Source organism: Cornus florida, unplaced genomic scaffold, assembly GCF_030987335.1.
Source record: "Cornus florida cultivar Cherokee Brave unplaced genomic scaffold, ASM3098733v1 CherokeeBrave_3.0.0_Hap2_Chr11, whole genome shotgun sequence".
Lineage (NCBI taxonomy): Eukaryota > Viridiplantae > Streptophyta > Magnoliopsida > Cornales > Cornaceae > Cornus > Cornus florida.
In genome coordinates, this window is record NW_026775581.1 from 60,013,992 (window position 1) to 60,036,154 (window position 22,163).

A 22,163-nucleotide genomic window follows, 5' to 3' on the forward strand; every position below is an offset into this window, starting at 1 on the left:
TTGTCAAACAATTTTTATTTTATTTTATTTTTTATTTTTTATTTTTTTATTTTATTTTATTTTATTGTGATCAAGTCAGAAATAAACAAAGGTAACAAAATAGTTATATTAATTATGTTGTTGGATTGATGACTTTATAATCCGATAAATAATTATACATAAAGGGGTCAAAGTGCAACTTTGACTTAAAAGTTATTTACTATTTAATTGGAGTGCAATTAATTTCTTTTAGTGGAGTAGAAATTAATTTAAGAATTAATTAAATTGGGTCTATGATTTAATGGACCAGGCCAATTATTAATTTATAGTAGCCAAGAAAATTGTAAGCCCAATGGATTCTCACCCATAGCCCAAGTTGATATTGGAAGCCCATTAGATTTGAGTTATCACGTGAATTAGATATTGAGAAAAATATATTGTCTTTAATGTTTATTTTTATTTTGCCTATATATACATAGGTCCATGTATATTTTAGGTTACACCTTTAAAGACAGAAAAATATATTTTCTTTCTCTAGTTTTCTTTAGAGTTTGCTTTCTCATCTAAAGAAGGCTACCACAAGCCTTGCCTCCAAGGTCATTCATCCAAGTTTATGGGTGATTCCTAAAGGGAAGATCACTAGCAAGAAGAAGAAAATCGTGGGAAAAATGATCTTGCTAAAGGATCTACAATAAGTGAAAACATTCACTTTGGAAGAAAGATTTAAAGGTTTACTCAAACATTTGATATAAGTTTTCAATCTAATAATTGAACGATTCATCATCTTATTTTTTTTGTATAAAACTTGTCTCAATGTGATGAATCAAGATACATGTATGAAAATCCCTCAAAAGTTTTAAAACTTATATTTTCCCAACAATATATACATATAAAAGAGAGAGAGAAAGAGCACTTGTTCACTAAGATACCCAACCGAGAGAGAGTTTGAAGAGAACAGAGCCCATGTGAAGCAGATATCTTAGTAGATATGTGGAAATATATATATATGAAGCCGCAGTAGAGAGCCCGCCCAAATCCTTGTCGATGCGCTGATTGAGAACAATAACTTGAATTGTTTGATTGCTTGTGCTGTTTGTTACATTCAGTGGCTTGTGTTTATGTAGGTTGAAGGATAAATTTTAGGCCTTTTTGTCTTTTCAAACTCCATTGAGTTTGTAATAAAATACAGTATAGATATAATAAAGGCAAAAATTTGATTTCAATATAACAGTTAAAGCCATCTGCCCAAAAGCTCTGACATGGAAGGTCAGTGTTATTTAACGAACAAGAAGAGAGGTCAATGTATGATGACGAAACCTCAGGGGAGGTCAGTGTAACTATCCCTTTATATTACCATCGCACCCTTAATATTTTGGACTTTTATACCCTCATTTGTCAACACTTAAATCTCCTATCTCTCTACCATTACCGTCTTTTCACGTGAAAAAAATCGAATCTCTCGGGTTTGTTTCTTTATCTCTTAATCTTTTGCTCCTTCCTCTCTTTCAATTCTCACTCTCTCTCTTTTCCTCTTCATCTTTCTCTAATTTATTATTGAATCATTTTAACCAAAAACAATCATGATTTTGTGACATTTGGATTTGAATATATATATATATATATATATATATATATATATATATATATATAAGTACATTATCGATAAATATATAAGTATATATGGAAACTCAAGTATGGGAAATGGAATTTGGATTTGAATTGTTGGGGGTTTAAGTTACGAAAAGCGATAAGCCTAGTCAAAGGGGATTGTGGCCGGAGATTTGGGGAAGGGAAAATGGTGAGCATGGATTAGTTTTTCATTTGTTGTGTAAAGCAATTCTAATCCAATTTTCGAAAGTCAGTGTTTTAGACTCTCCAAATTTTAGCTAGCGCATGTATTCCAATGGTGTGTTTTCTTTATCCAAAAATAATAATATATTTTTTAAAATTTTTGAAATTTTTTTATTTTTTCAACAACTATATATAAAATGACTATATTAAAAAATAAATTAAACAATACAATATCCATTATGAATTAAAGAAATTAAAAAAAATTAAAAAATTAATTTTTTGGACCAATATAGTCGTTAAGACATTGTTTGGTTTAACGGCTATAATATCAATATTGTGCAGAAGAACAATATTTGAATTTGTACTCTTTTTTGTGCTTTTTTTGCCCAAAAAGTCATTTTGACACTGTTTATGTCAGCCAAACAATGTTTAACGACCCTTAACCTTAGTATTGTAAGGAAAAAAAAAAAAAAAATTGGCATTTTTCATAGTCAAACAAACCCTTAGAGCCTTAGAGCCTTAGAGCTCAAGACTCCTAACAAGAAATTACCAAGTAAAATACAACTCTAAGATAGAAACCTAATTGGAATAGGAACATGAGCCACAATTCTTAACGGTCTCCTCTTTAGCTCAAATTTCATCCGGTCAATCATCACTTCTCACGGCATTGATCGAACAACTCATTTGCATTTTCAATCTTAACGATCCATCTGCAAAACTCTGAATTCTTAATAAACATTAGTTGATCAGTTTTATCAATTGCAAGTACAGTTAATTAGGTTAAATTTAGAGGCTCCCCTTTTTGAATGCTCGACCTCCATGCCATGTAACCTATCACAATTTTCTAATTATCATGATCAAATAAGCATATTGATTAAATGTACCTGCAATTGAAACACATTGCAGAAGCCCGTTGATGTTCCTCGTGTTTTCTAGATCATCTTCAAATTAAGGTTGAACATCACCATTGGCTCTTTTACCACTTGCTGAGGGTAGCGGAAGCATAGGAACATCAAGATAAAACGATATATATATATATATATATATATATACATACACAAAAGATAAAGACAAAATTTACATGATTCACCCAAAATCGGGTTACGTTCACGAATGGGAATAGATTCACTATGATTATATAGAGATGTTACACTAGTAAAGAATTTTTAACACTAATCCATGTACACAAACTCTTGTTCCAAAGTTCTCTCCATATGCTCCATGACACTCCCTAGCACTATCAAAGTACACTCTACCAAACACGTATGTACCTCTACCATCAACCCCTTCGCGAGACTACATTTCTCTCAATCTCACTACTCTCACCATAACATAATTTTCTATTTATAGAGTACAAAACTCAATTCCTTATTGGAAAAAAAAAAAATTACAATTGCTTAGATCCCAAAACTTGCCTAATAAAAAATTATCTAATAAATTACAATTTAAGACAGAAACCTAATTAGTATAGGAACATAATCCACAATTCTTAACTTCTTTTTGATTTTGTTTAGAAGCTATAGCCTGTTCGTTGAGTTTTAATAAAATGATCGTTTAGGGGAGAGGGAAATAACTGTGTATTCAAAGCTTATGCCTTGTCTATTTTGGAGGCAAATATTAGGTTCATGTTGTTGGCAAGGAGAATGCTAAGACTAGTGGAGGAGTAAATGAATAACTTATTTAATTAATGTGTGATAGAAAGGGTTGCTTAAAGATAGCAGATAGCAGATTGCAGGATCAACGTGGGCATCATACATTATGCTTCATAACATAATGACTACATGAAACTAAATTTATGTATCCTTGACTATTTGTTTTGGTTATGTATAATTTTTTTTTTTTTTAATTAGTACTCACACATTTATATATGTCTTCATTAAAGTTTGAATCTCTTAATTTTTTTTGAAAGGCCAGGGCTTGGTATCACTGACCCCTTGGTTGATTATGTTATGATTATGTATAACTTAACTTAAATACACTTAAAAATTTTAATTTTTTTGGATGTTTGAAAAACTGTAGTTTTTCCAACCAAAGAGATTTCCTCAACCAAGCAGATTCTTATATTTTAAAAAAAATTAAAAAAAAAAAATTTAATTCTAAAGAGTTTAAAGAGTTTTAAATTTTTTTTTTTTTATTTTATTTTTTTTTTTTAAGAGCGAATAAAAAACCAACAATTGAGTTTAGTTTCTAGAGGCCGCTTGCATTAATATTATTACACACTGAGTATTTTTCATGATTTATTGTGTTTCTATAAATGAGATTATTTAATTTTTCTTAAAAAAATATTTTTGTTGTGAAGATTATTATAAATGTAAGAGACAGTAGATTTAATAAGATTCTATATCCATGAGAAAGAAGGATTAAGATGAACGAAAGTGGCAAGCATGAGATAAGAGGCACATTGACATAAATACCCTCATTTTTTTAAAAATGTTACAATTAGTGCAAATTTGGCATGTGCAATAGCCATACAACACACTATCTTAAGTTGGGTTAGGCCCTGTTTGGTTCGTGATATGATATTGTTTTGGGTGTTTTGTTTTTTCTAAAGTGGCCCATATCACGTTTGGAGGAGTTGATGTGGTTTGAAACAGTGTGAAGTCCAAAACAATGGGCCTAATCCATATCACCAGACTGGTGATATTAGTTGTTTCTGACACTGTAGCATTTCAAACCCATAACAGATTACTGTAGCTGAGTAAACAGTTATACAGGCGTTATTTTTAAAAACCCTACCACTTCTGTCTCCTCTCTCTCTCTTATTATTGGACTTTTACAGGGACACCAGTGATCCTTGTGGGTTCTGATCAATAATGTAATTAGGTAAATTTTCCCCAATATGGAAAGCTCTAAATATGATATCATATTTTTAAGCCTATTGTATTGAATTTTCTCATAAGAGTAAGGGTTTCATAATTATTTTTTCCTTAAAATCTCAGTACAATCTACTACGAACACTTTCAGTTGCATGTTACTAAACCCTCAAGTCATAGCCCTTACACAAAAATTTATAAAACTTTTTCGTCAAATATTCAATTCCTTTTTTTTTTTTTCTACTTCCTGATTTTTCTGATTGTTACCAGTAATTACCCAAATCCTCAACTCAATCCTTCATGTAACCCATGCTTATTGTTTTTCCTGAACACCATTCTAATAATTTTTTCTGATTCAGTTTTTGGTTTTCCGCGGAGTGAGTAAGAAAGTTTCTTTAGACACGGAATCATTAAAATACTGAATATTATATGTATGTATATTTCTTTCAAAAACTGAAGTACAAAAAGTGATGAAAGTATATGTGTGTCAGTCTGTGTGTGTGTGTGTGTTATGGTATGCTGCTCAATATTTTCTTTTCTCTAATTTATTATTCTTTACATAGATTTAGTTTTGAAAACTAACAAAAATTCTCCTACATCAACCTATTTTCCAAAACAGAATGAAGAGTGCTTGAATGGATAAATTTGATTTTATTTTAAGATTTTTAATGAATTTTGTTGAAAAAATCAAAAGGAGATCAATATTGGGCATGCTTTATATTGTATTTCTTTTTCTGCATGCTTTATAAATGAACTAAATTCTGAAATTTACTTAAAATTAATCAGATGGCAAACAATATTCAAAATGATGAACAATATCTCAATCCAATTGAATTGGAAGGAGAGGACGAAGTAGATAGTTAGATATCACAACAGCTACCATAGAGACCAATGCCAAAATTTGGTGTGACTCCCGTCAAGAGACATTCATTACATTTTAATGTTGGATGATTGTACTATTTGATAACTGATTTCGAGAGACTGTTTTGTAGGTGAGAGGGCACATTAGTAATTTTGCTAAATTTAGAGCACTAGAGGAGAATGTCAGAGCACAATCAGATAGCCGACTTTTCCTAGAATCAGTCCGAGCTACTACCGTTGATGGCAAAATCTCTATACCTCTTTTGTTTGCCAGAACACTAGAAATACAAGCCTCTTTTCTCTCTCAGCTAGTTGAAAATGGCCGCCATTGTTGCGCCTTCCATCTCCAAGTTCTTTCCTCTCTGCCCCTCAAAACGATTTACCCTCCTACCATCAATCTCATATGGCTCCCAAAAACACACACCGCGCGGTAATCTCCGCATCTCAAATGTCCACTCCGAAACATCCAAATCCCGATTCGCTGCCAACGAACGCAGAAAGGGATCCGACGTCCTCATTGAAGCCCTCGAGCGCAAAGGCGTCACCAGCGTCTTTGCCTACCAAGGCGGCGCGTCAATGGAGATCCACCAAGCCCTAACACGGTCAGCCACCATCCGAAACATCCTTTTCCAGAACGAACAGCGCGGGGTCTTTGCCGCAGAGGGCTACGCACGCGCCTCCAGCCTCCCGGGCGTCTGCATCGCTTTGGGCCCCAACGCCACCAATTTGATTAGCGAACTGGCCAACGCGATGCACGATAGCATCCCAATCGTAGCTATTACCGGACAGGTCCCTAGAGGAATGATCGGCACTGACGGATTTCAAGAAACCCCAATTGTTGAGGTAACTCGCTCGTTCACTAAGCATAAATATATTGTTTTAGATGTAGAAGACATTCCTAGAATTGTGGATGAAGCTTTCTTTCTTGCATCTTCGGGCCGACCTGGTCCCGTGTTAATTGATATTCCGCAAGAAATACAGCAACAGTTGGTTGTTCCAAATTGGGATCAACCTATTAAATTACCAGATTACATGTCTAAATTGCCCGAACCACCAGATGTGGAGCAATTGGAACAGATTGTTAGGTTGATTTCGGAGTCTGAGAGGCCTGTTTTGTATGTGGGTGGTGGGTGTTTGAATTCGAGCGAGGAGTTGAGGCGGTTTGTGGAGCTTACAAAGATTCCGGTGGCAAGTTCTTTGATGGGTCTCGGGGTTTATCCGTGTTCGGATGAGCTTTCCCTGCAAATGCTGGGAACCCATGGTACTGTTTATGCTAATTATGCTGTGGAGAGAAGTGATTTGTTGCTTGCATTTGGGGTAAGGTTTGATGACAGTGTGACCAGAAAGCTTGAAACTTTTGCTAGCCGGGCTAAAATTGTTCATATAGATATAGATATAGCTGAGATAGGGAAGAATAAGCAAGCCAATGTGCCGGTTTGCGCAGATTTGAAGTTGGCATTGGAAGGTCTGAATAGAATATTAGAGAGGAAAGTAGCGGAAGGGGGTAAGTTTTATTTTTCAGCTTGGAGGCAGGACCTAAAGGTGCAGAAAATTAAAAACCCATTGAGTTTTAAGTCTTTTGAAGTAGCTATACCTCCCCAATATGCAATTCAGGTTGTTGATGAGTTGACCAGGGGGAATGCCATTATATGTACTGGTGGTGTTGGCCAGCATCAAATGTGGACTGCGCAATTCTACAAGTACAATAGGCCTCGGCAGTGTCTGACATCGGGTGGATTGGGGGCTCTGAATTTTGCATTGCCTGCTGCAATGGGAGCTGCTGTTGCAAGACCTGATGCTGCTGTCGTGGTCATTGATGATGAGAGAAGTTTCATGGCGAATGTCCAGGAGTTGGCCACAATCAAGAAGGAGGGTCTTCCGGTAAAAATGATGATGCTGAGTAATCAACGTTTGGGTATGGTTCTCCCATGGGAGGATCCGGTGTTCTGGGCAGAATCTTGTGATATACCTACTGCCCGGGTGATGAAGAAGGGAGATGTTAGGACTGCAATTCAGAAAATGTTGGATACATCTGGTCCGTACTTCCTTGATGTTGTTGGACCATATGAGTGGCGGGGAACCTTTCAAGATGTGATCACCGAAGGTAATGGAAGATTGACATATTGATCTTCCGGGTCCTCCGGGATTAGTCGGGTTGTTGAGGAGCTCTAAGGGTTCGTGCCATCCCGGACACCTGAGTTAATCCAAAAAAAAAAAAATTAATGAGCTTTGTTGTATTTTAGGCTACGTAGTTCGTTATTTCGGGGTATACCTGTAACCTTCCAAGATGTGATCACCAAAGGTAATGAAAGATTGACATATTGATCTTCTGGGTCTCTGGATTAGTCGGGTTGTTGAGGGGCCCTACAGGTTCGTGCCATCCCGAATTAATAAAAAAAAAAAAAAAAAATTAATGAGCTTTGTTGTATTTTAGGTTCCATAGTTCGTTATTTGGGGGTATACTTGTAACTTTTTTATTTCATGGACGGGGTTATACTATTTTCTCTGTAATGGAAAATTTTTGTATCTCTTTCGTCATTTTGAGACTTGCCAGTTTTGAAGTTGGATCTATTTGTGGTAATCTTCCTGAGATAATTGTTGTGCTTTAATGAATTATGGTCGTGAACCCTTATTATCATTGCTGGGTTGAGTATGGACATGTATGCTAGATGTGATTAACCTATTTTCATTCAAAGATTCAAAACAGGATTGGACATCGATATATGCTAATGTGATTCTAGAGAATGATATAAGGTTATTGTACATTGTGCAAAGAGGATTGGGGACATTACTTGCCGAAGATGTTTTTGTTTTGAGAATAAATCATTGTACAACAAAAAAATTGCTTCCATTTCTTATTTTGGATCCTATTTTGGAAGGTAAAGAAGTTGCACCGAGTTAGACACTTTGGTAACATTTAGCCAAAACAGTTGTAATTCTCTAAATAGAGTAATTGAATTTTTAAACATGCTTTGCAAGCTTGCTCTGCTGAAATTGTAACCAGATACAAAAATGTAAGCTCACCTCGAATAATGATGAGTTTGCTGAATACATTAACCTTTTGAAGCTGATTTTCTTCAATGAGCTGCCTCTTTTTTAACAAAATGGAAAAATAGATGGGGTGAAAAGATATTGTTTTAGGAAACAAACAAAAAGAGTATGTAGATAATAATTTCAGTTATCTAATACCAAAAGAGTATGTAGATATTAATTATTGTCTGCTGCCATTTGTTTGTCCTTTTTTCTTTTTTCTTTTTTATTTTTACCTCATGTTGTTTGGGAATTTGGAGAGGTCCACTTCAAAAATAATAATAACAAAACAAAAGTAGTAATTTTTAATTACTTTAAGTTGTGTTGGGATGAAAAAAGTAATTATTTAAAATTTTTGGAAAAACCAAAAATGGAGTTGAGTTTCTAGAGATTACCTTCTTATTTAATATTAAAACTTTTTTTTTTTTTTTTTTTTTTTTTTCCCTACCAGATTTCAAAATAGAAATAAATACTCACACCAAATACTTATAACATGGGCAACCTGGTTACATTTTCTATTAGCCTATCCTAGAAAAATATTGAGAGTTTAACAAATGAGGTAGATACTCACACCAAATATCTAACCGAATAATTTTTTTATTAGTTATTTATACTAAATACAAATAAGTTGAGGATTTTACTCTTTTATTTATTGTATAAAATATAAATTAAAACTAATAAGTTTAAAAATAAAATTAAAAATATTAACTCTAGTAAGTCATGATAAGTAGTCGGTTTAAAAATTATTTTCCAATGAGATAACACTACAATCTACAGCTGAGTGATCAAAGAACTTGATTAAAGCACCAATCATTCCTTCTTCTCTAGATTGCCGGATAATGAAAGGAGAGGTATTCGATCTATCATGACCATATTGCAAAAATAATAATAATAAGGCATAATTTCACTGACATCCCCAATAGTTTGGCCAAGTATCAGTCTAAAATATTTTTTAAAAATAACTATTACTTAGGTCCATTTTCGCTTCTACGTTAAAAATATGGGAAAAGACATGTTTGCTCCTAATTTTTTAATCACATTTATTCTAAAATATTAGATAATATAAATGACTTCTTTACCCCTACACACACTATTTCTCTCTCCTCTATCTCTATCCAAATTCTATGCTCCCGAATTTCTAACTCCACCCAGTTGTTCCTCGATCTCTTCTCTACAGATACACAAAACCTTCTAGAGTTCAAATTTCGTACCATCAAGCCCAAGTTCCAGAGCCATCTACATACATCACCGAGCAAATCCATATACCTTCCATCCAACTGCGTATTGTCGATCAAGTGGATCTGCAAATATGGGTTCATCGTCAATGCCTCTGCAATTTAGGTCTGCAAATAGTGGTTCTCTTCCACTATTTTGGCACCATCGTCGGTGCCTCTGTAATTTAGGTCTGCAAATATGGGTTCACTTCCATCATCGATGCCTACACTTTCTCAATCTCTCTGTCTCTCTCTCCACCTGTTTATTTAAGAGTTTTCGACATTAGTTGGGCTTACCGGATGTAACTAAATGCACCAGATGGGTTGTAGGAGGTGGCAGCATAAGAGTGGGTGTCTTCGTTGATGGTGTCGGTGCCGGAGACTTGTCTGGCCTGAGAGATTAGAGAGAGAAAAAGAAGAGAGAGAAAGAGAGCGGAGAGGGAATTTTGAATAAACATATAAATTCAACCAATTAATTCCTAAGTCAACTAATTAATTAGCAGTTAGCACTCCTCTAAAAATAAATGGAGTAATAAATTTGAAATTTTTGTCAACCAATTAATTCCTAAATCATACAAATTCACCAATCTGAAAAAACATAAACATGCAATAAGCAATTCTCACGAACCTAAACATATATAATTCAAATTATAAAAATATATATATAATGGGTGATTTTTCTTATTTTATTTTTCTATTTTAGTTTTTAAAATTTTTCTTATTTTTCTCTTTCTCTTTTTAAATTTCATTAACTTCCTTAAAAAAATAAAATTTCATTAATTTCCTTAAAAAAATATATGAATGGGTGATTTTTCTTATTTTATTATTCTATTTTAGTTTTTAAAATTTTTCTTATTTTTCTCTTTCTCTTTTTAAATTTCATTAATTTCCATAAAATAAAATAAAATTTTCTTACTTAAAATTTCATTAATTTTCTTAAAAAAATATAGAACCGGACACTTGTGTGGCATATAATAGCCCTCAATACCACACTGTATGATGTTGATCACCAATTTTATTTATTCTTGTATATGGAAAAGGAAGGGTAAACATGTCATTTGAATAGTCAAACTAAAGTCAAATGAGGGTAAACATGTAATTTTAATTATTAAAGAAATAATTTAGTGGGTTAAACCAAAGTCAAAGGGTAAGAATGTCTTTTTACAATACCACACTGTATGATGTTGATCACCAATTTTATTTATTCTTGTATATGGAAAAGGAAGGGTAAACATGTCATTTGAATAGTCAAACTAAAGTCAAATGAGGGTAAACATGTAATTTTAATTATTAAAGAAATAATTTAGTGGGTTAAACCAAAGTCAAAGGGTAAGAATGTCTTTTTACATGTAAAAAGACATCTGACACATCTGTCAACTAACTTTTGGGGTGTGAGTAAAAAACGGAGCAAACATTTGTAATGTGAGTGATAATTATTTTCGAAAAATGTTTTAAACTAATATTTGGCCAAACTACTGGGGTGTCAGTGAAATTATCCCTAATAATAATAATAGTAAGTTTCTTCTTGATTTTAAGATTCCACAAGCCTTTCCATTTTGATTTAAACTTATGCTTGGACTATGTTGTATATTATTATTTGTAGGTTGCTTGGATAGATTGATGGCTCATTGATAGCTAGTCTTAACCTAAGTCACATAATTATTCTAAACAAATGCTGCTATCAGGTTACGTATTTCCGTTCTCGTGCTTCGCTCTGATTTTCAATCTTACTATGTGTGACTTAGATTTTGCCGTTTTCCTACTCTTGCTCTCACATTCGCTTCCACACTCGCTCTTGACCCGCATGACTTAAATCTTAACTGAAACAAGAAAAACGCCTTACCAATCTGTTCTAAGTATTTCAAGGTAGTTTGCAGAATTAGAGTTGAGTCCCTCGGATTTAATAAGGATCTGTTAATGTCTTTTCTCCACCTTCTAAGAGGATCAATGAGGTCGGCAACAATAGTTACGGAGGGTAATGCTCAGCTCCCTTTATCCAATTGTCAGTCCAACAGTTTATACTTTGCCCTGAACATATGTTCCAGAACTTTGGAAATTTATATGGATATGTTTCATATATTAACTGCATTAATATTATTTGATATTTTTTGTTTCTAAGGGGGGATTATTCAATTTTCTGTTTAAGTAAATAATTAGATTTATGGTTATAAATATAAGCAAATGATTTTAGGTGAATCTAGTAGGATTTTAGGCTTACCTTGGTTAGATGAAACCGCTTGATAGGAAAAATAATGAAAAATTTTTAAACTTTATTGAAAACCTATATTTTCTTGTCTGATACTGTCCGGATAAATATTCAATTTTATGATTGGGATACGCTGAGGATATGCGGAGATAATTTTTGGATATGATTGAGATCGATGATACTTTTCAAAGGATTTTTAAAAAGAATTTATTCAAATCAACTTTTTTATATTTTTTTTCATGTTGTTTAAACATTAAAAGTTTATTTGATGTTTAGCTTGTTATGAAATGAAATCTTGTATTTTATATACTTATTTTTTATTTATGAATATGTTAATTATTGCATTTAAAGTCATAATATTATAGGAAATTAAAATATATATATATGTGTGGCGTGTATGTATATATTTTTAAAAATTGAAGTATATGTTGTATTCGCATTTTATTTTTTTTAATATTTACTCACCTTTCCGTGGCTTATTCTACCCGTATCCGTGTTTCATATGAGAGAAAGAAAGAGATTCGCGTGAGTTTGATGGCGAATAGGCTCCCCTCCTTGGTCTTAGTTTTGCTGAACCTTCTGAGAGAGCGGATGTAACTTTATTGGAACATTTTTCTTCATATTAACCACCCAATTATTTCCTGAAAATTTTTGCTTTCTTTAATATATATATATATATATATATATATAATATGAATTCTCATTTATACTCGTTTACTGTGTAAAATTAAAATATGTTTATACATTAGTTTTAAACACAATCTGTTTCAACAACTCAAATTAAACTTTTGCTCATTTTTCTTAAAAATTATTCAATAGGAACCGAATGAATCGTACAAAAATTCATTTTCTTTTCTTCGTTAACTTTCATCTAAGGAAAAATAATAATAATAAATAAATAAATAAATAAACTCATGGACGAGACAGTCGCCGAGAATACTATTTAAAGGATTTTTTAAAAAACTGATGCAAATCAGCTTCTTCCTTTTTTTCGTGTAATGAATGGTTTAAGTCTTTAAAACTATAAATTTATTTGATATTTAGTGTGTTGTGAAATGAAATCTTTTTTTTTTTTTTTAGTTTGCATTATATATGAAGTCTCAACTACTATATTAGATTAGTTAATTTTTGTTTTTTTTTTTTTTTCTTTTTGCAAATGTGGGGAAGAATCCTAATTTAAATAGTCATAAAATTGTAGTATAATAACAGAATTTTAATCTGAAGATAAACAACTAACAAGAAAATAATAAGAAATCAAAATATAATGTTACAAGAAAAACTAAAATTTTTAAATATTTTATGGAGGAATTTCTTAAAGATTTTTGTTTCTTTTCCTTTCTTTTAACAGCTCTTCATTTCTAATAACACGTGAAATATATATATATATATGAACATCGTTGTCTACCAGAGTCACCGGACTGGTTCTGTTGCTATTGGTAACAAAGCTAACCCTAAAGATACCAGACGTCTGTTTCTCTCTCTGCTCGTTAAAAATGGAGGCAGTTTTGCGCGTTTCCCCTTTATTGCCCTCTACTCTCTATCTCACAAAACCCAGAAACCCCAAACCCACTCTCCGCCGCCATTTCTCCTTCTCCAGTGTCCGTTCCAACCCCAAACCCACCACAACCGCCGCCAAAGCCCTCCCCGGAAACTTCATATCCCGATTCTCAGCAGACGAACCCAGAAAGGGATCCGACGTCCTCGTCGAAGCCCTCGAGCGCGAAGGCGTCACCAACGTCTTCGCCTACCGGGGCGGCGCGTCGTTGGAGATCGACCAAGCCCTCACACGTTCCAGCACCATCCGAAACGAACAGGGTGGCATCTTCGCTGCCGAGGGCTACGCAACCGCCTCCGGCCTCCCTGGCGTCTGCATCGCCACTTCGGCCACCAATTTGGTTAGCGGACTGACCAAAGCGAAGCTCAATAGCATCCCAATCGTAGCTATTGACGGACAAGTCCCCAGACGGATGATCGGCACCGACGGATTTCAAAAAACCTCAACAATTGTGGAGGTAACTGATCACTCGATCGCTAAGCATAATTATCTTGTTTTAGATGGAGAAGACATTCCTAGAATTGTGGGTGAAGCTTTCTTTATTGCATCTACGTGCCGACCAGGCCCTGTGTTAATTAATTTTCCTAAGGATATACAGCAACAAATGGTTGTTCCGAATTGGGATCAACCCATTAAATTACCTAATTACATGCTTAAATTGCCAAAACCACCCAATGAGCCCCAATTGGAACAGATTGTTAGGTTGATATCTGAGTCAAAGAGGCCTGTTTTGTATGTGGGTGGTGGGTGTTTGGATTCAAGTGAGGAGTTGAGGCAATTTGTGGAGCTTACCGGGATTCCGGTGACATGTAGTTTGATGGGTGTCGGGGCGTACCCGTGTTCTGATGAGCTTTCCCTACAAATGGTTGGAATGCACGGTACTGTTTATGCTAATTATGGTGTAGATAAAAGTGATTTGTTGCTTGCCCTTGGGGTAAGTTTTGATGACCGTGCAATCGGAAAGCTTGAAACTTTTGCTAGCCAGGCTAAAATTGTTCATATTGAAATAGATTCAGTTGAGATAGGGAAGAATAAGAAAGCTCATTGGCCGGTTTGGGCAGATGTGAAGTTAGCTCTGGACGGTATGAATAAGATATTAGAGAGAAAAGGAGGTGAGGGTAAACTGGATTTTTCAGCTTGGAGGCAGGAGCTAAAGGTGCAGAAAATTAGAAACCCATTGAGTTTCAAGACTTTTGAAGAAGCTATTTCTCCTCAGTATGCAATTCTGGTTCTTGGTGAGTTGACCAAGGGGAATGCCATTATAAGTACTGGTGGTTCTGAGCAGCATGAAATGTGGGCTGCGCATTTTTACAAGTTTAATGGGCCTCGGCAGTGGCTGACATCAGGTGGGTTGGGGTTTATGGGTTTTGGTTTGCCTGCTGCAATCGGAGCCACTGTTGCAAGACCTGATGCTGCTGTTGTGTGCATTGATGGTGAGAGAGGTTTCCTGATGAATGTCCAAGAGTTGGGGACAATCAGTAGGGAGGATCTTCCGGTAAAGATAATGGTGCTGAGTACGGTTCCTCATCTTGATGATCCGGTGAAGCATGCAGAAGAATGGGATATACCTGCTGCCCGTGTGACCAAGATGGAAGATGTTAGAGCTGCAATTCAGAAAATGTTGGATACCCCTGGTCCCTACTTGCTGGATGTAGTTGGACCATATGAGTGGTGTGGAACCCTGAAAGATGTGGTTACCCAAGGTAATGGGACATTCACATATTGATATTGACCTTTTGTATTTTTCAGCTTTACATAGTTCTAAGTGTCGTAGGTAGGAATGGCTTGACCTGTTGTATTTTCAGCTTTACATGGTTCGTTATTGGGGGTGGGGTATAATTATTTATTTCATGCACTGTTTGCAATAATGAGCTTTTTTGTTACGAATATGAAGTTCGATCTATTTGTTTGTAATGTTACAAAGATTACTTGCTTTGCTTTAATGATGAATTACGGTGGTGGCCCCGTGTTATCAGGGTTTGGATTGATGAAAGTTGCCACATAGTAAAGGGGTATGACTTCTCCTTTTCTGTTGAGCTGATTGACATGTAGGCCAGATGTGATGTTTAAACTTTCTTGCTTCAATATGGTATAATCATAATGGTAATCATTGTAACTTTTTTGAATGATAAGAAAGCTATCACTAAAGTACAACATTTAACCAAAACATTTATATCCGTGTTAAAAGGAATGTGCAGCATATTCAAACCACAATAGCTTTTGTGCAAGTGCAGAAACTTACCTAAGTGTAGCTTGAATGTTGGTCCGACAATAAACCGAAAATAACACCTATTTTAGGATTTGTTTGGTAATAATTTCTGTTTGGTATTTTTTGCTTCTGCCAACTTAATATAACGAAGCAAAAGTACAAACATATTTCGTAATGTTTGCTACGATTTGAATAATATCCAAATGCTTGCAAAAATAAGTCAAAATAAGAGACAAAAAATTAATATTTTTGGTTGCTCCCGCACTATAGTAAAAGCATTATTCACCCTAAAAAAAATAAAAAATAAATAAAAAGACATTTTTAATTATCCATTTAATTTTTCAAACTTGCAATACTTTTTTACCAATCATGTTTTCCTGTTTTTGTTTCCAAATATCTTGCAACAAATACATTAGTATTGAAAACATTTTAAAGCAGAAACATTGATTGAGTTTGCTGAATACATTAACCTTTTGAAGCTGATTTTCTTCAATGAGCTGCCCCTTTTTTAACAAAATGGAAAAATAGATGGGGTGAAAAGATATTGTTTTGGGAAACAAACAAAACGAATATGTAGATAATAATTTCAGTTATCTAATACCAAAAGAGTATGTAGATATTAATTATTGTCTGCTGCCATTTGTTTGTCCTTTTTTCTTTTTTCTTTTTTATTTTTATCTCATGTTGTTTGGGAATTTGGAGAGGTCCACTTCAAAAATAATAATAATAAAACAAAAGTAGTAATTTTTAATTACTTTAAGTTGTGTAGGGATGAAAAAAGTAATTATTTAAAAATTTTGGAAAAACCAAAAATGGAGTTGAGTTTCTAGAGACTACCTTCTTATTTAAATATTAAAACTTCTTCTTTTTTTTTTTTTTTTTCTGCAAGATTTCAAAATAGAAACAGATATTCACACTAAATACTTATAACATGACCTGGTTACATTTTCTATTAGCTTACCCTAGAAAAATGGCCAACCTGGTTATATTTTCGAATAATTTTTTTATTAGTTATTTATACTAAATACAAATAAGTTGAGGATTTTACTCTTTTATTTATTGTATAAAATACAAATTAAAAATGGTAAGTCTAACAATTCCTATAAGTAATCGGTGTAAAAATCATTTTTCAATGAGATAACACACGGTCTAGAGATAAAATTAAAAATATTAAGTTTAGTAATTCATTACAACTGGTCGGTGTAAAAATTATTTTCCAATGAAATAACACTGCAATCTACAGCTGAGTGATCAAAGAACTTGATTAAAGCACCAATCATTGCTTCTTCTCTAGATTGCCGGATAATGAAAGGGGAGGTATTGGATCTATCATGACCATATTACAAAAATAAAAATAATAATAATAATAATTTTCTTCTTGATTTTAAGATTCCACAAGCCTTTCCAATTTGATTTAAATTCTTGACTGATGCTTGGACTATGGTGCATATTATTATTTGTAGGTTGCTTGGATAGTTTGATGGCTCATTGATAGTCAGTTTTGACCTAAGTTACATAATTCTTCTAAACGAGTGCTACTATCCATTTAATTCCATGCTTCCATTCTCGCACTTCACTCTTATTTTCAATCTCACTACGTGTGACTTAGATTTTGTCGTTTTCTTACTCTTACTCTTACTCTCACATTCGCTTCCACACTTGCTCTCGACCTGCATGACTTAAATCTTAACCAAAACAAGAAAAACACCGTACCATTCTTTTCTAAGTATTTCAAGGTAGTTTGCAGAATTAGAGTTGAGTCCCTCGGATTTAATAAGGATCTGTTAATGTCTTTTCTCCACCTTCTAAGAGGATCAATGAGGTCTGCAACAATAGTTACGGAGGGTAATGCTCAGCTCCCTTTATCCAATTGTCAGTCCAACAGTTTATACTTTGCCCTGAACATATGTTTCAGAACTTTGGAAATTTATATTGATATGTTTCATATAGTAACTGCATTAATATTATTTGATATTTTTTGTTTCTAAGGAGGGGATTATTCAATTTTCTGATTTGATTTATGGTTATATAAATAAGCAAATGATTCTAGGTGAATCTAGGAGGATTTAAGGCTTAGTTTGGTTAGATGAAACAGCTAGATAGGAAAAATAATGAAAAAATTTTAAACTTTATTGAACACGGATATTTTCTCGAAGGTGTCGTGCGGTATCGGACACGTGTATGATACTCCCCGGAAAAATATTCAATTTTATGATTGGGATATGCTGAGGATATACAGAGATAATTTTTGGATACGACTGGGATTGATGATACTTTTCAAAGGATTTTAAAAAAAAATTTATTCAAATCAACTTTTTTATATTTTTTTTCATGTTGTTTAAGACATTAAAATTTTATTTGATGTTTAGCTTGTTATGAAATGAAATCTTGTATTTTATATACTTGTTTTTTATTTACGAATATGTTAATTATTGCATTTAAAGTCATAATATTATAGGAAATTAATAAAATTATATTTTAAAAAATTGAAGTATTTGTTGTATTCGCATTTTTTTTTTTTTTAATTTACCGTATCACCTTTCCGTATCTTATTCTACCCGTTTATTTCCTGAAAATTTTTGCTTTCTTTAATATATATATATATATATATATATATATATATACTCTTTATAATATGAATTCTCATTTATACTAGTTTACTTTCTAAAATTAAAATATGTTTATACATTAGTTTTAAACACAATCTGTTTCAACAACTCAAATGACACTTTTGCTCATTTTTCTTAAAAATTATTCAATAGGAACCAAATGAATCCTACAATAATTAATTTTCTTTTCTTCCTTAACTTTCATCTAAGGAATGATAAAAAAATAAATAAATAAAATAACCAAAAAAAAAAAAAACATCCATGGGCCAGACAGTCGCGGAGGAGACTTTTTGAATACAACTAGAATGCGCGGAGAATATTATTTAAAGGATTTTTTTAAAAACTGATGCAAATCAGCTTCTTTCTTTTGTTTTTTTTCCTGTAATGAATGGTTTAAGAAGAAGAAGAAGAAGAAGATACAGTGATACGACAAATCTAAAAAAACAAGGATATAAGATAGATATATATATATATTTATATTTATTTGATATTTAGTGTGTTTTGAAACGAAATTGATATATATATATCAATTTCGTGTAATATTATTAATTTAAATGTAATAATTAACATATTTATAAATTAAGAAAACACAAAATTTCATTTCAAAACACACTAAATATCAAATATATATATATATATATATATATATATCCTTATTTTTTTAGATTTGTCGTATCACTCTGTCTTCTTTTTCTTCTTCTTTTTTTTTTTTTTTTTTTTTTTTTTTTTTTTTTTTTTTTTTTGTGAAAATATGGGGAAGAATCCTAAAATAAATAGTCATAAAATTGTAGTATAATAACAGAATTTTAATATGAAGATAAATAACTAGCAAGAAAATAATAAGAGATCAAAATATAATGTTACAACTTTCATGAAAAACTAAAATTTTTAAATATTTATGGAGGAATTTCTTAAAGATTTTTGTTTCGTTTACTTTCTTTTAACAGCTCTTCATTTCTAATAAAAGTGATATATATATATATATGAACATCGTTGTCTACCTACAGTCACCGGACTGGGTCTGTTGCTATTGGTAGCAAAGCTAACCCTAAAGCTACCAGACGTCTGTTTCTCTCTCTGCTCGTTAAAAATGGAGGCCACTGTTTCGCGCGCTTCCCTCTTATTGCCCTCTACTTTCTCACTCCCAAGCCTTGCCCTCCGATTACCCTTTAACCCCCAAAAACCCACTCCCCGCCGTCATTTCTCCTTCTCCAGTGTCCGTTCCAACCCCAAACCCACCACAACCGCCGCCAAAGCCCTCCCCGAAACCTTCATATCCCGATTCGCAGCGGACGAACCCAGAAAGGGATCCGACGTCCTCGTCGAAGCCCTCGAGCGCGAAGGCGTCACCAACGTCTTCGCCTCCCAGGGCGTCGCGTCATTGGAGATCCACAAAGCCCTCAGACGCTCCACCACCATCCGAAACGTCACTGCGCGGCACGAACAGGGTGGTGTCTTCGCTACCAACGGCTACGCACGCGCCTCCGGTCTCCCGGGCGTCTGCTTCGCCACCACTTCGGGGGCCGGCGCCACCAATCTGGCCAGCGGACTCGCTGACGCGTTGCTCGATAGCGTCCCAATAGTGGTCATTAACGAACAAGTCCCCAGTCGGACAATCGGCACTGACGGATTTCAAGAAACCTCAACAATCGTTGAGGTAACTCGCTCGATCACTAAGCATAATTACCTTGTTTTAGATGTAGAAGACATTCCTAGAACTGTGCGTGAAGCTTTCTTTATTGCATCTTCGGGCCGACCAGGTCCTGTGTTAATTAATATTCCAAAAGATATACTACAACAACAAATGGTTGTTCCAAATTGGGATCAACCCATTAAATTACCTGATTACACGCCTAAATTGCCAAAACCACCCAATGAGCCCCAATTGGAACAGATTGTTAGGTTGATATCGGAGTCAAAGAGGCCTGTTTTGTATGTGGGTGGTGGGTGTTTGGATTCAAGTGAGGAGTTGAGGCGATTTGTGGAGCTTACCGGGATTCCGGTGGCATGTAGTTTAATGGGTATCGGGGCATACCCGTGTTCTGATGAGCTTTGCCTACAACTGCTTGGAATGCACGGTACTGTTTATGCTAATTATGGTGTAGATAAAAGTGATTTGTTGCTTGCCCTTGGCGTAAGTTTTGATGACCGTGCGATTAGAAAGCTTGAAACTTTCGCTAGCCAGGCTAAAATTGTTCATATTGACATAGATTCAGTTGAGATAGGGAAGAATAAGCAAGCACATTGGCCGTTTTGGGCAGATGTGAAGTTGGCTCTGAACGGTATGAATATGATACTAGAGAGGAAAGAAGGTGAGGGTAAGCTTGATTTTTCAGCTTGGAGGCAGGAGCTCAAGATGCAGAAAATTAAAAACCCTTCGAGTTTCAAGACTTTTGAAGAAGCTATTCCTCCACAATATGCAATTCAGGTTCTTGGTGAGTTGACGAAGGGGAATGCCATCATAACTACTGGTGGTGCTGGGCAGCATCAAATATGGGCTGCGTGTTTCTACAAGTTTAATACGCCTAGGCAGTGGCTGACATCAGGTGGATTGGGGTTTATGGGTTTTGGTTTACCTGTGGCAATCGGGGCTGCTGTTGCACGACCTGATGCTGTTGTTGTGGACATTGATGGAGAGAGAAGTTTCCTGATGAATGTACAAGAGTTGGGGACAATCGGTAGGGAGGATCTTCCGGTGAAGATAATGCTGCTGAGCAACCGACGTCCGGGTATGGTTCGTCATTGGGATGATCCGGTGAAGCTTGCACAAGCTTGGAATATACCTGCTGCCCGTGTGACAAAGAAGGAAGATGTTAGAGCTGCAATTCAGAAAATGTTGGATACCCCTGGTCCCTACTTGCTGGATGTAGTTGGACCATATGAGTGGTCGGGAGCCTTGGAAGATGTGATCACCCAAGGTAATGGGACATTCACATATTGATATTGACCTGTTTTATTTTCAGCTTTACACAGTTCTAAATGTTGTATTTTAGTTCGTTATTGGGGGTGGGTATACTTCGTTTATTTCATGCACTGTTTGTAAAATAGCAATAATGAGCTGTTTTTGTCATTTTGAGACTATTACGAATATGAAGTTGGATGTATTTGTTCCAAAGCTTCTGTACTTGCACAAAAGCTATTTGTTCCAAAGCTTCTGTACTTGCACAAAAGCTAGCTTTTGTGCAAGTACAGAAGCTCACATAATTGTAGCTTGAATGTTGGTCCGATAATAAATCGAAAATAATACCTGTTTTAGAGTTTGTTTGACATGGTTTCTGTTTTGTGTTTTTTTTTTTTTTTTGCTTTTGTTAGCTTACTGTACGTTTCTTACTATTTGAATAGCATCAAAACGCTTGCAAAAAATAAACCAAAATCAGAAACAAAAAATTGATATTTTTGGTTGCTTCCGCACTATAGCAAAAGCATTGTTCCCTCGGAAAAAAAATAAATAAATAAAATAAAACAAACATTTTTAACTAACCATTTAATTTTTCAAACTTGTAACATTTTTTACCATTCATTTTTTTGTTCCTAAAAGTCTTGCAACAAATATACATTACCAAACAAACTTTCAAAGCAGAAACATTGATTTTGCTTTGGGTCAAAGCAAAAGTATGGACCCCTTATGTTCACGAGAGTTTTTCAAAAAACAGTTGTGTTGCTTATGGAAAGCATGGTATTAGCGCAGAGTTTGAACTAATTTTCCATGCTCCCAAACATAATATTACGTAAAATACTATGCCAAAAACGTTCCACATCGTTTTTTCTATCCTATGTCGAGAACAGAAAATAATTTCAGACAGGCCCGAATGTTTGCCATCTCTGGAAAGCTGAACAAGTTTAAAACATGTCACAAAATTTTACCCCAATACAAACGAAATATTGAAATTGAGAGG

The 22,163-nt window shown here is 34.3% G+C and overlaps 3 protein-coding genes across 3 annotated transcripts; all 3 read left to right on the top strand.

Annotated features, from left to right (window-relative positions):
- Positions 1–5,592: 5,592 nt before the first annotated feature.
- On the top strand, positions 5,593–8,057 carry LOC132282719 (acetolactate synthase 2, chloroplastic-like). Its single transcript, XM_059784475.1, has one exon. It carries the CDS (start codon positions 5,763–5,765, stop codon positions 7,569–7,571), a length of 1,809 nt encoding a protein of 602 aa, XP_059640458.1. The 5' UTR covers positions 5,593–5,762; the 3' UTR covers positions 7,572–8,057.
- Positions 8,058–13,326: 5,269 nt separating this feature from the next.
- LOC132282721 (acetolactate synthase 2, chloroplastic-like) lies at positions 13,327–15,477 on the top strand. The gene has a single exon (XM_059784476.1). The coding sequence runs from the start codon at positions 13,388–13,390 to the stop codon at positions 15,173–15,175; it is 1,788 nt and encodes a 595-aa protein (XP_059640459.1). The 5' UTR covers positions 13,327–13,387; the 3' UTR covers positions 15,176–15,477.
- A 3,837-nt stretch (positions 15,478–19,314) lies between these two features.
- On the top strand, positions 19,315–21,506 carry LOC132282717 (acetolactate synthase 2, chloroplastic-like). Its single transcript, XM_059784472.1, has one exon. It carries the CDS (start codon positions 19,358–19,360, stop codon positions 21,206–21,208), a length of 1,851 nt encoding a protein of 616 aa, XP_059640455.1. The 5' UTR covers positions 19,315–19,357; the 3' UTR covers positions 21,209–21,506.
- Positions 21,507–22,163: the final 657 nt, after the last annotated feature.